The 14,345-nt window shown below is 37.8% G+C and overlaps 1 protein-coding gene across 1 annotated transcript in view; it reads left to right on the top strand.

Annotated features, from left to right (window-relative positions):
- KIF26B (kinesin family member 26B) overlaps positions 1-14,345 on the top strand; it is a 264,374-nt gene that overhangs the window by 104,439 nt on the left and 145,590 nt on the right. Inside the window, exon 4 of the mRNA XM_079298877.1 lies at positions 4,943-5,109. Coding sequence (XP_079155003.1) covers positions 4,943-5,109 — 167 coding nt within the window. The remainder of the gene's footprint in view (positions 1-4,942; positions 5,110-14,345) is intronic.

Genomic DNA, 14,345 nt, shown 5'->3' with positions numbered 1-14,345 from the left:
TACAGCTATTATCTTGCCCTTTGAATGCTACCAAACATAAATTTATGCTCCACCTTTTTGTTACTGTACAGAACTTAATGCAGAAGTTCCCTTTTAGGCAAAAAGGATGAAATCATTATTACCAGAAGGGCTCAGAGAAAATTGGTAATTTATGGGAAGAGGGTCTACAACTTACTGATAAATTTCCTTGGTGAGGAATGCCTTTTCCAGGTGAGGTAGAATTCCAATATTTTCTTCATTAATCTCCCTTCAGAAAAGACTCAAGAAGTGTCAGCTCTTGCTCCATTTGTTTTCTGATGCTGCTTCCTATAGGCAAGTTTCTGTAATTCCACTGACAGTTTTAGTGGCTGGGAAGCTGGTGGCTGACAGAAAACTTCAGGTTTTTATCTCATTCTGCAATCTACTGCACTATCACATCAGACAGTGAACTCTTATGCACTAAAGGAAGCAGACAAATTCTTTCAGTTTTTGAAATTAGTTTGCAAATTTGAGTCTTGCCTCAACATTTAAGAATTAGTAGATCAAACCCAGGAAAAACAAGGCTGCTTAGTTCTTGGGAAGGATTTGTTTTTCCATGCATGTGTCAGAAGAAAAACCACATGCAGGATGTACTGTAAGTTGTGCCTCTCACTGCTTATTTCATCACTCCCATACACCAGAAACCAAAGGGGAAGAATAACTTAATTTTGTTAGGACTGAGGAGAAACTGATGACCCAGAAGGAGTTGGTTGGAAGGTAAAAGACTAATATCGTAGAGCAGCCAGAATTCCTGATTGTGCGTAATGGAAAACTTGGTATTAACTTGTTAAGCTTGTATTATAAACGGGTTTATATTAATTTATGATGTTTTTGTGATTTCTAAAAGCAGATCTTTGAGAGATGTATCCTTTAGTGCTTCTCTCAACTCATCCTTAAAAGGCTAGTCTTTAAGAAGAACCTTTTTCTTGGTTAATGTAGACATTTATTGTCTAAAATAACCCAGGAAGCAATTTAGTCAGTATTTATTGGGCAGAAAATTCTCTGCCTGAATAAAGAGTGGATTGCCAAAGAAGTCATTCATGAGTGTATGTGCATTTATGAAAGAGAGCCTTTCTACCTCCAGTTTCTTCAGGAATTCTGGACACTGAGAATTGCTTTATAGTGAACTTGAACACAGATTTATATTTTGAATTTAGTTTCAGATATGGATATATTTCCCCCATTTCTGTGCACCCACATCATTCATATGTTAGCTAGATTATGGGGCTGCTCTTGAATGCTTTACTACCTCCAGAGCCTCGAATATTTCACATCTTTCATAAATGCTAGCTTTCATTTGTAAGGTAATTTCAGTTGGGAATCCTCTGTTAGGAGTTTTAGAAACATTAATGAGCTTGGCTATAAAATTCCCTTATGTAAATATAATTAACCTCATACTGCATGATGGCAAATCTTATGCACAGAGACTCTGTAATTGGAATGGGAAGAGAATCCAGCCCGGCTGACACCTGTGGTTTAACTGCAGAGCCATCTTTTTCCTATGAAGTACAGAATTTAAATCATGATTTATCTCCAGCTCTTGCTGTATAGTGCCAGAAAGCAGTGAAAGAGGAGGTTAATGGTTGCCTTGCATTTATGAGACAGAAGAAAAAAATGGAGCCTTGGGAGGGACATCTGTCTTGTTCCATGTGCACTTGAAAAGTTTTTATTGAGGAATGAAAGGTTGCATTGTTTCATGCTTTGTCTTTTTGTTGCTTATCCAGGCAGTGATGTATTGCCAACAATTCTATAAAGGAATTTCTCAAAATATATCCTATTAGCTGATCTTAAATCTCATGTATATGCTATGTGGGTGCTCACAGAAAAGAAAGAGAATTTAGAAATCAAGTCTTTCCCCCTTAAGTACAGAAACAGTTATCTATTAAAAGAAATGGTGACAGTAAAGAGGCAGATTTCCATGAACTGTGCTTGCCAGGCCTATGTTAGTGTGGAAAAAGCAAAAGGTTAAAAAAATAAAGTCACCTGAGTTTGTTAATGCTCAAAGTGTCATTTTCAGCTATGTCTTTTTAACTGGGATGGGGAAAAAATAAATTCTCCAAGAGCTTTGGAAATGTCTGTTCTATGAGTATTTTTCATTAAATGCATGATACATCCTGGATGATTTACTCAAGTTTGTATATGTGTGACCTCAGAAAGCAGAAGTGGTACTCTGACTGGAGCACAGAGTAAATGAAATGGTAAGATTGCCTCCAAATCCCACTCTTCAGTTTGGCTTAATAGTTTGAATGGTTTCTGCACTCAATCTGTGAGGCAGAAGAAAGAAATGCAAAATAACTGACTTGAAGTCAGTAGTCTTTGGGTACGTGAATATTTTGGGCTCCTTTCTACCCCCTACTTTACATATATGTGTTGGATTTTGGGAACAAATGAGGACTTATCAGTCAAATATTGTGGGCACATATCTTGGTGTCTAGTGAGGTGCTCAGCCTGTGGATTAACCCACATGTTCAAATTTGTGCAGTATAAACAATACTGTGGATACATAAAAGATTCACAGCCTCTTTGGTAAATGATTGTTTTGGAGTGCTTGTGTTTAAGAACTACTTATCCAAAAAACTCAGAGACCAAGCATTTAGACAGTTCCTGGGAAGCTTGAGAGTGATACTTTCAGGCAATGTGCACAATCAATTTAAAGTATTTATTGCTCTGTGAAGTTCATGTTAGACTTGTGGACATGGACAAGGATCATCAGAAAGTCTCTACAATTGCAGAAACCATGTCACCAATGTTACATGGCTTTTCTGTGTCCTGAACATCAAGACACACAAATACTTTCCTGTTTTGCAAATGTCTGAAATACCTCTCTCAAGCCTCACCATCTCACAACTTCAGGGTATCTGCTGATGCCAACAGAAGTGTATTGCACTGGCTGTGGAAATTTGTATTTGGAGTTGCAAATCTTTATTTGGCAGAAGATGGGGAGGTTATGATTGCAGTTGAGATAAATCAACTCACCAACTTCTTAACTGCTGGCCATTTGCCATGGGAGTAGCACTTCCTAGTGACATTGTCAGCAATGGTAATTAATTAATGATGATCCATCCTGATTGCATATATTTGCATTGGATGAATTAAGATGAGGCAAGGTTTATGTGTGCACTCTTCTCTGAAGGGAAATCTGTCTGTTTAGCAACTCCCAACATGGAAGGTGAGCAATTTGGTTTCAGAATAATTGAAGGGGGTAGAGAAGAGTCTTGTGTTAATTCACTGCAAAGATAAACAGCTGAGTTATATAGTATTATGTAATATTTAAGGAAATAGAAATACTGTTTACTGAATTCAAGTGTGCTGGACATATATAGGGTAGCAGGATACTGAAGAACTGTCTGCCTGCATGTTGGAAATGTAAGAAGGTATCCTGGCAGACAGCCTAAATTCCTGCATTCTACCAGTAGTATGAAATGATTTAAGTCCTGGTTTTCAGCTATAGCCTTCTGAGAGCACTGCTCATTCAGTGTAGTGAATCCTGTAAATTGAAATGGCTCAGCATGGGATTAACATGATGGGGGCACTTTGAGCAATTCTTCTGGTTCCTCATAAAAATAGAGAGGCTGGTTTAGCATTCCTGTTCTTGAAGTATCACAGTTGATTGATCTGAAAGTATGTAAAATAAGGATAAACAGATTATCTTCTTAGCTATAGCAGAATGGATAGCAATTTTCTATGAGAGAAACAGGAGTTGCATGGTAGTTGGCCTAAAAGATGTTGCCATATCACGTCTTCTTTCCCTCACAAATAAAAATCAGTTCTTCAACTTTCCTTTTAATAACTGAAATGTTTAACAGGTGAAATAAAGCAAGCCTAAGTGGAAAAAGAACTAAATGATGATTTCAAATACTTTTTTTGATGTGCCTCACAAAGATATTTAGTAGTTTTTGTGCTGATAAGTTGAAGTATGAAATTGAACAGGTGAGAGGCTACTTCTTGGAAACTTTTTGCAGAGAGAAGGAAACTATGCTGTGGATGATTGTTAGCAATAACCTGAGAGGGTTCTTTTTAGGCATATGTTGCAATTTTGTGACATGAATTGGTGAACAGAAGCTATTTGTTGTGGAAATGAAGTAAGGAGGAAAGGGAATTTGTTAGGAATTGCATGAAGAATGGAGATAACATTACAGCATTGTAAATTCATGCAGAAGAAGTCAAGAAACTAAATTCAAAGTATTGAGGAGTTGCTTCAGTAGAGCTTACCCAGCTTTCTCTGAAGTCAGAGATCTTTCAGCTAATTTGAGGAGAACTGGGTCAAGCCTGGTGGAACTCTGATTCTTTTCAGACAGGCTGAGAGGAGACTTCATAACAGGAAAAACATGTTAGATGGGCCATCAGAAGAAAGAAATCACATGATGTTTAAAACCTTTTAAGAAAGGCAATGGAAGTGAATAGTAATGATCCCAATTTTACAGAGAGGTGATAAATTGTCTAATATCCCAAGGAACTCCCTCCTTTGCCTGAGAAAGGTCAACAAAAATGCTTAATACACTAGAGAGGTGTTGTTTTACAAAGATGAAAAAATGTTGTTCTTAAATTCCCCCATCACTGCCCTGAAGTAAAATATACATATTTTGCACAAATCTGATCTTTCTTTTATCTTGAGGTAAGACCAAGCAAGGATTACGTTTTACTCATTCTTTTCTGTATGGATGGAAAACCGTATACATTGTTGACATATTTAGCCATGGGATAAATTTACCCCATTAGTTTTCATGCAGACAAGGTTAGACCTGAGCTTAAGTACTGTAGATTAGTATGAAAGCAGCAGTAAGCTAGTTCAGAGAGCAGTGAAGAGGGAGTGAATGAAGTGCCTCTCTCTTACTCCAGCTGCAGTCCGGGGGCATTGCTGGGTAAGGAGGGGTCAGCCAGTGAGCTTTAGCTGATGACACTTCTGTTTTCTTTCTGTCTTCAGATATCTCAGCTTATGACAGAGACCAGTCGAGAGGGCCTGACTGAAGCAGCACTGAACCGCTACAACGCAGATAAACCCTCCCTGTACAGCTTCCCTGCCTCCCAGAGCACCTACGTTGCCAGTGAAGTATCCACAGGCACCTCGGTTGCAGCATCATTTTTTGCCAGGTAAGAGAAATTTCTCAGATTTTCCTTTGCTGGACACATAATTTCATTTAAAGGAGACAACTCCATTGAAGAAGTGGGATTGTCAGGGGTGCAGTATACATCAAAACATGAGTGTAGATACAGATCTATCACAAACTTGCAGAAATTACCATGAAAATGTCATTTAATCCACCTACATGCAGTTATCTGTAAAATGGGGTGATACTTCTATTCTCCTCTGTAAAATATCTCTTTAATGCTTGATTTGGGTTAAAATGTGATTGCACTCCCAGAATAGCACTTGACTTTGTGACATATTTAGAGGGGTGTATCCCTGAATGAGAAGAGCCCATCCAAGTAATTTCTTGAGACAGGCAATTAAGTGTAGAGCTAACTGGAGGTGGCTAGTTCAGTTTGGTGGCAATCTTCAGACTTTATTGAATTTTACTTCCATCTAGGGAAATTATCAAGCTTTCACTTTCAGACTGAAAAAGTTAAGGTTTCTGATTTCAGCTTCAGTGCCCGTCATTCCACTAAATTGACCTGAGAGTCTAAATTCAGCCTTGGAAATAGCTTTATGTTGAATATTCAGACATTGTTAAAAAATAGATGGGATAAAGTTTAATTAAAAAGATCTTATGGCTATCTTGATTAATTTGTTAGCAAAACATTTTGTTAAATGGACATATCAGCTAAAGAGTGAAATATCAATTATTACTAACAAATTTTTTTTTTTGTGCAGAAGTGTGCTCTTTGCAGAATAGAATCTTTTTAGCCCAGTTGAATCCTTATGTATCAAAAGACATGGTGATAATCCTTGTCTTTTAAAGCTTTTTCTGAAGTAGAAGATTGGCTTGGGAAGAGTAATGAAATAACAGGAGAATAAGCCATTATTGTAGCACTTTCAATCCAATCCAGTGAGAGATCATGATTTCAAAACATGAGCGAGCGCCTCAAGCACTTTCCGATCAGCTTCCTTCCCTTGAGAGAGCCAAACTGTTAGCAATTCCACATGCTTCTACTTTATTTTAAAGGTAAATGGAAAACTTATAAAGCTGTTGCACTCCGTAAATCTGGAATAAAGATTTTCCTCTCCTGTTTTTCCTCACCAACATGAGGGCTGCACATGTTCGATCAGTGTCATACAGCAAGTGAGTCGTGTAAAAGGATTAAGCGTAGCATTTTAGAAGATCCAGTTGTTTGGGACAACTCTGCCATTTTTTCTCGACAGATGAGATGCTGCAATAGCAAATGTGAATGATGACAGTGGTCTTGGTTTGCTGCCCTTTTCTGTTTAGCTGCAGGCAATTTAAATTAAAATTGTTGAATGTACACACATGGTAATATCTAGTTGGAGTGCAGATTGGGATTAGCACATATTTTAGCATGAATTGATTTATGAAGATGACTTAACTCATTTGTTCTTCATTGTTTCATTGTTTATGCTGAGAGAATTCATTTGCTCTTAATATACTCTGCTGAAATGCAGGAAACTAATTAAATTTACTCAAAATCCCTTGTGTAAATCATAGCATTTTAAGTAGAACTCTGTTAGCTTCTAGCTGATGTTGTGAATTCTTGGGTGCGCTTCATCCAGCAGAGATCTCATGTTTAGACTGTTTATTTTTAAACTGTACTTAGCAAGACAAAAGTGCCTGGTTTAGTTTGGGGTATTGCACAATTAGATTAATATTGCTTATGTGAGTCAGTTTTGTCCTGGATTTCAAGTTACATCATCTGCTGGCAATTTAAGCAGCAAATTCAAGTCAGTTGTTCACTGCTTGACCTTTTAACAAGAAAATCGCCAAGTTGTTTGCCAAATCTGGATCCCTAATTTTTGTTTTGCATCTTTTGTGTCTCTTTGTATTTCTGTCAAGTTGGGGTGAGAAGCGCAGGGACGTACTTGTACGTGTATTATAAAATGCGAAGTAGAAGGCACTGGTTGTCTAACTCATTGAGATGGTGCACTATTTACAATGTGAAACAGTCCTTTGTACCAGGCCTATGAATTCCAAACTTTTGCTTTTTCTGGTTGTCAGTGGCACAAGGAGTAGTGACTACTAGCTACATATGCTGTTTTTGAATGTGTGTCATATATTGTGTTTTCACGGTGAGTAAGTAAGAAATTATTACAAAGCCAGAGAAAGTTGCTGAAGTATGAAGTTCAGAGTTGAAGAGTAGAACCTATTCTTTAGAAATTTGAATAATGACCCACAGTATTTCAGTCTAACTTTCCTAACAAGCAAAGCAAACCTCTGATGAGGCACAGATATAAGTCATCAATCATCAGGAAAAAACCCAATTAACTGAAATACTGTAGTATGGAGGAAATGTCAAGGCATCCATGGAAATTTTGGTTGTAATTACTTCAGAAATATCAGGCATGGAATACTGGGAGCTCGTAATTTCTCTGTTCTCAGGCATTACTAGTTCAACAATCACAGTCATTTGACTGCCTGTAGCTGGCACTGAGCCATGGAGAAGTATCCTAAGGCCACGGTGACTCTTAGTGTTTTTAAAAAACCAGGAGACTTATCAGATGTCTCAATAATTGACTGTTACAGTTCATGATCTATAGCTGACAGATTTCCAAACCAGCTAAAAGGGCTGCAGCTTCTGTGGATTGTCATTTGTTGGGATATTGCTGTGAGGGAACTTATGACACATCAGGCTTCCCCTGGGACAGTATGTGAATGCTTTAAAGGAGCAAACACTGAAAATTGTCCAAAGTGCTCAGCTGGTAGGCTTATGAATATTAGATGATACAGGTATGAATAATGAATTTCTAATGGTGATTCTGACACAGAAACTGAATTCAATCAATTGTGCTTTTAGTGACAAGCACTAAATTTGCCTTTTTGTTTAGGGCTATCACTCATTTTTGTCTCAGATATGCTTCAATCATGCTAATTTAGCCTCATCTTGCTTCTTACCAGTACACATTCATGATGAGAATAATTCATTTAGTGAATGTGAAATAACGTTAAGATACTTTACTCCTAATGAATCATTTACAGAGCATTTTAGAATTTTTTTGCATGACTTAACTTCTGCCTCCAGTTTGGGTCTTTATTCTAAGAAGCACAGCATCTTTGGTGTGCCAGCCTCTTGCCTTATGTCCTCCCAGCACGCTGTAGTAGGAGTGTGCCACCCCAGGTAAGGGATTAGTAAATTCCTTGCTGATGCTGCCAAAGAACTGAGGGAAGGGCCTTCTGGCACTTGTTTCACTGGTGTCTCTGTGAAGCTTTATCAGGCCAAGGGGCACAGGAGTTTTATTCCTATCTATGCTGGTTTCTACATGGAGTAAACTTCTGGGACTCAGACTTCAGCTTTGGCCTGACTACTCTGTTAATAAACCTGCCCTTCTGAATAAAAATTCTCTCTTGTGGCTGGGCTGTAGAGTTTCAATAATCTCTCTGAGGGTGATAGCATGATGCAGGAACTAGAAGTCAAAACTAGACCAGAGCCTTTCTGTTGTCTGTGACAACTCATTAAAGATTTTGGGATCTCTGTGCTGTTTCTTGTTTGCTCCATCACAGTAAACTTGCTTTATTGGAGAGGAAGAACTTTGCATCAGAATAAAGGAGAGAGATAAAAGCCCATTTCACTTGAGATGTAAAAAAAGGTAAAAAAACTTTTGAGGAGGAGATATTTTTGAATGTTAGTCTTTAAAGTTGTTTCCTGTTGCTTGTCAGGAAGTGTAAGTGTATTTGGAACAAAAGCCCACCTCAGTCTGAAATCAGATACAGTCATATTTGGATTAATTGAGCCTAATGGGAATATAGATAATCTTGAAAGTAGCCTGAAGAATCTGTTCTAGGGATCATTTTCCACATCTTTGTGCAACTAAACACTAAAAAGGGCCACACAATGCTACTGTTGTAGATATTGCATGGCATGTTTTTCAAATGGAATGTCCTGTTTCTTTAAAAGCTCTTGCATTAAGGCAAAATAAGAATAGAAAAAGTTAGTTGGATGTATAATGCATACACAGCTACTCAGTGTGGGATCAGGTCTACTTACACTTACCTTAATTGTTGGAAAAACTGGTGACCCTTTCCCCACTTATTCCCCATCCCTGTGTGGCAGCAAGGTAGGAAGAGGTGAGGCAGTGCACTGTGGCCACGGGGTACAGTGAATGTTGTGTTCAAAATGCTGCTGAATGTTCCACAGGTCTCTCTTCCATTCCAGAGAATAGTTTTTGAACATTTTTAAAAAATTCTGTTGCATCTTGCACGGACTACAAAGCTGATATGAAGACAGTGTTTGTGGGGCCCTCTTGTCAAAGCTGCTGTGCTGAACTTCAGAAATCCTGGACTCTCATGCCTCTCTTTTTGCATACATGTGGAAAGCTTCATTTAATCACACAGCTTTTGATGTTTGATGTTTTTCCTTATAGTTAGTCCATACAGCCTTTGTGTATATGTCTGTTTTAAAGCTCAAAGGAATCCAGGAAACACCAGAGCTTTCCCTTAAAGACTACTGTGTATTGTAGGCACACCATTTTAACATCCTGGCTTAAATTTTTTGGAGATCTGGGGCAAGTTTGCAAAAATAAATTTTTTCTGGCACTTCAACAAAGATTTTGTCAGAACATGCACAGGAAAACAGGTAAGAAACAGAGGCAGCAGCTAGTAGAGAAGGAAAGGATTGAAGAGGATATATCTTGTTGGCATGTGAAGGTGCACAGGAGAAGCCCTGGATTTGTGTGGATTGTCTGGCTCTAACTGGGGTAGCTGGAGCGTGCCACTGGCAGATGTGAGAGCCAGGTCAGGAATCTGCTGCTGATTCTCCTGGCAGGAGCAGGTGCACATCAGGCTGTGCAGGCACCCAGGGCACTGGGGCTGCTGAGGCATCAGAGACCTCTCAGGAAAGAGCCTGTGAACATTGTCAGAAAGTGAAAGTGCTCATCTGTGCCTTCCTAAAGAATATTTTAGTCTGAGCAGCTGGTGACTCAGATGATAGTGTTTCTTCATGCTGAAGAGTGGTGGACCCAGGTGCTCTGGTGGTTCCCTAGTTTGGGCACCGCTTTGGAAGTTCTTGTTATTAAATAGTTGTCACTTCAGCATCCTTAAGAAAAAATTCTTTTCTGAGACTTGGGTGGAAACACATTTTGGTTTCTTGCTGTCTGAATTATGAGGAATCTTGTATTTTGAAGAACTATGTATTAATAACTCTAATCAGAATTTCTGATTCTTTTCCCTCATCCTTATCATATACTGCATAAGAAATACATAAAAAGAATGTTAAGATAAAAGACCCACTGACTATCTTTCAGCAGGAATGCTGGCAGCAAGTTTGGAAACATCTGTAAATCATTTTCACAAATATTTCTACCTTCAAAGCCTGTCTTGGTCTGGCTCGTGGAGGAAATTTTAATCACAATGATCTCAGTCTTCCTGAAAGACCATGAAATGTTTAGAATTGGCACCTAGGTTTGAGTGCACAACCTCAGTGGCTGATTTTTCATACTTGCTTAACATTCCTCAGTATATGTAAGAGATCTATGTTCATAGTCACTGCTTTTCTGTGCTTCCTGTTGCTGTGAGAGCCCTAACTAACAGGCTGTTTCTGCTTTCTGTTATTGGTGTTATTTCATGTATATAAATTGATGCCAGTCAGATGGGAATTGTGACTCTGCTGAAGCGAAAGAAAGCTGGCAGTTGAGGCATAAGGAATACTCTCTTTCTATGGTTCAGTGTAAACAAAAATTTTGGTGAGAAAGACTATGAGAGTTACGTGTAAGAATAGTCAGTGTGGAGTAGTGGAGACAACGATGTGATATGCAATGAAAAAATTAAGACTTCAGTGCCACATCTGGAAGAGAGGGAACGCAAAGGTATTTCAGGGATCTCTCATTTTGCATGGTAGCTCTGTCTTTGATCCCAAACAATTTCCAGTGATTTTCTTTTTTAAAGCCGACACACTCCCCATGACACTTTTGTTTGGAAAAAAAAAAATGCAAGCTTCACAGCAAGATTCCAGAGTATGTCCAATTCTAATAAGAACTGTGTAGGGTATGTATCTGAAACAATGGGATCTGAATCTTTGGGTATTGCATGCTGCCATTACTTAAATAAAAGCTTAAGAAAATATATATGCTCTTTAGACCTGGGTTGGAAATCTGGTTGGAATAGGTTTAAGTTGGCACTGGGCTGTGAAAAAAAGTCATTTGAATCTTTATGCCAATTACATCCACTCCAAATTGGTTGTAAATTATTAGCTTGCATTCATATCTTAAAATACAGATAATGGACCTTGATTTTTAAATAGGGTTTTGGGAGTGATCCATGGTGCTATAAAAAGAAATAAGCTAAAACTACCCTCGATTATCATAGAATACTTGACTTGCAGGGGTGTGCCATCTGCTTAGTCTCAAAGCATGTAACTTATGAAAAGGATATAAATCCTCCTCATGTTCCCAATATCAAAGTAATCCACTTAAGGTAAACAACTCTATGTTTAAAGTTAACAAATGTAGTTTTCTGGTCTAAGCATGTTTTAAAAATATAACTGTTTAGAAGAATTTAAAGGAAAAGATTACTATCCAGGAACAAATTATTTACCATTGAACAGAGAAATTAAAATTCCAGCCCATGAAAGGTATGTTACTTTGATGTTATGTCTTCCTTGAAATGTGCTACACCTGCTTTTATGTGTTGCAAAAGATGTGTGTTTTCTGACCTGCACTTGCCCCACATATGGTTTGTTTTGTATTGGTGGTAATGGTAATCACTAAATGATTCTGTTATTAAAGTAGTCAGCAAGATTTGCAGTTTCTTGTGTTACTAACCTTTCACAAGAAAATTTTCCCCTTTCTTTCCTTTTTCTTTATAAAGTTTTGAGATATAATGTTTCTCTGTGATACAACGAATATATAGTTCTGTAAAGCAAAGGACACATTCTGTGGAATTTTTTTCTGCTTAAGAGATTGTCTTAAAATGGATGTCTTGTCTCCTAAGTATAATTCATTGTATTATTTTTTCCTGGTATATATTTCCTAAAACCCAGAATCTCAGATTTTTTTCTGATTCCTGTAGGAATCAGTGGTGTTTAATTATAAACTTTTGTTTCTGCAAATGTTTATTTTGCACCATTTCAATTTTAACTTTCTTAGATAAAAAAACTTGACCTTATGTCTGGAATTCATTTGTCCTATTAATTTTTATATAATAAGTTGTGTTAAGTTTTTCAATAAAAAATTACACCTATGAATACAATGCATATAAATGTGCTTTTCCCTCCTTTTTTTCGCTGCCTGCTTATTTTCTCAAGTAAAAATCCATGAAATACATGATAACCAAAGACCCATTTACCTAGTAAGCAAGCACCCTCCATCTCTCTGAGATCCTAGAGTCAACAGTTGATTATATTACAGTGAAAGGGGCCAGTAATGCAACCACCTACTTAATCTACTTCATGCAATGCAGATGCTTTGTAGAAGCACTAAGTGTTTTGTAGCCTCCATCATGGCAGAAGGAGGTAACCAAGACACTTCCTGTCTTCAGCAATTAGCAATGGGCTTTTTCCCATGTTCTGAGATGTTCCCTTAGTTTAAAGTTTGCCTTGTCTATCTGTGCTGTTACAGATAAGAGGCTTTAGACCTGTAAAGGACTGTGCTGGCCCATTCTGGCTGAGACTCTCATGTCTTAGATGCTCTGCATCAATAGATGTTTTGCATACAGGGAAGAGTATGGGATGCTGGTAATCTGGCACTGGTTATTTTAGTGGTTTGCTAAAGAAGGAGGCAATTTTTTTCATGGGCTTGTGTTTCTAATTCTTTTGGGTGATTTCAAGCATTCACTACAAAAGTACCTAGGTGTATAGAAGTTGAATTTCTGCTGCTCTCCATACACTATGCTAAAACAGAGGCAACTTCTTTCCTACTTCTCATCATATCTTGTGATTTCCTGCTGATTTCAACAGATTGAAAAGGGGGGGGGGGGGGGCTAATTAAACATAGATTTTTTTTTTGTCTTGTAATTTGTAACAAGGCTTCTTGAGTGCCAGAATACTTGCTACTTGAACATCCACTCCCTGCATTGATTTAGAAAAACTTAAAAGGAACTAAGGCTATTTCCTTCCTTCAGCATTGCCTTTCCCTGAAACCTGTCATATACATTTAAGAAAAACTGCTAGCAGCATATGCAGTAATCCCTCAGCACCTGTTACCAAAGACTCCTGGTGTTCAATCTTGCTTTTTACTCTTAGGGCAGTGGAAATGAAAATGGTCAGCATTAATCTTTTGACTTTTAGTATAGTTGTGACTGCCAACTATAGTTTAGGAAACCTCATGTTGATTTAGTGTTTTGCATATTTCATGCTTCCCTTAAACCTTCACAGAAGAGTTCTGATTTACAGTGTCTCTATCTTGATTTGTGGAGAGAGAAAAATGAATTGATGCAGTGGCACTGTCTATAGCAGAAAATTATATGCACCATGGGTTTTTTTTCTCTCTGTTTTTAAAAACATGAAAATAACCTTTGCTCAAAGAGACCATAAATCCATAGTAAAAAGACTTGTTCCTAAACACCTGGAAGTTCAGAATGGCAAACTTTTATTCTGATTACTGCTTTCCTGTTACAAGTATTGTTATAGTGCTGCCCCAGCTGCCTTGAAATTCAGCTGTGTTCTACCTTGTCTGTAGCATTCTCCATCACATGCTCAGTCAGTGTTTTCTTAACCTTGAGAACAATCTGTTCAACTGCTGAATGACTGGCTTTTCTTACAATTACCAAGGAATACAAGGAATTTTAGTTTTCCTTACTCATATAATAAAAACCAAACAAGAAAATGTGTTGAAATGTTGAAGTATTTGTTTATTGCCACATAATCTAATATTAGGTAGACAACTGCCAGTTGGGCTTGTATATATTCATCCCTGTGTTGTACTTCTAAAACATAAGGCCACAGTGCACCTGTACACATGACTAGTTGGCTCACAGCAAATAGAGATTTAGAATCTCACCTCTTTGCTCAGCTGTAAATTGAAGATGATGTAAATTGAACATATCTCACAACTGCTGCTCATTGGCATATTTTAGTAAAATTCTTGGTCTCTTCTGAGTTACTTAAGTTCAGGAATATACAAATACATTGCATGCTGGACAGGGACTCCAGGGTTTTTTGCCACACATCTTGATTTGACAATACTGGTTGCCTTTCAGGAGACAGACCTGTTAAAGAAGAAAACAAGAAATGAATGTGTATATTCATAAGTAATTACGGGAACATTGCAACTAACAGCCACAGTTATC

The sequence above is a fragment of the Erithacus rubecula genome (genome assembly GCF_903797595.1).
Source record: "Erithacus rubecula genome assembly, chromosome: 2".
Taxonomy (NCBI): domain Eukaryota; kingdom Metazoa; phylum Chordata; class Aves; order Passeriformes; family Muscicapidae; genus Erithacus; species Erithacus rubecula.
Note: the sequence above shows the minus strand (reverse complement) of the source record. Positions and strands in the feature narration are given on the sequence as shown.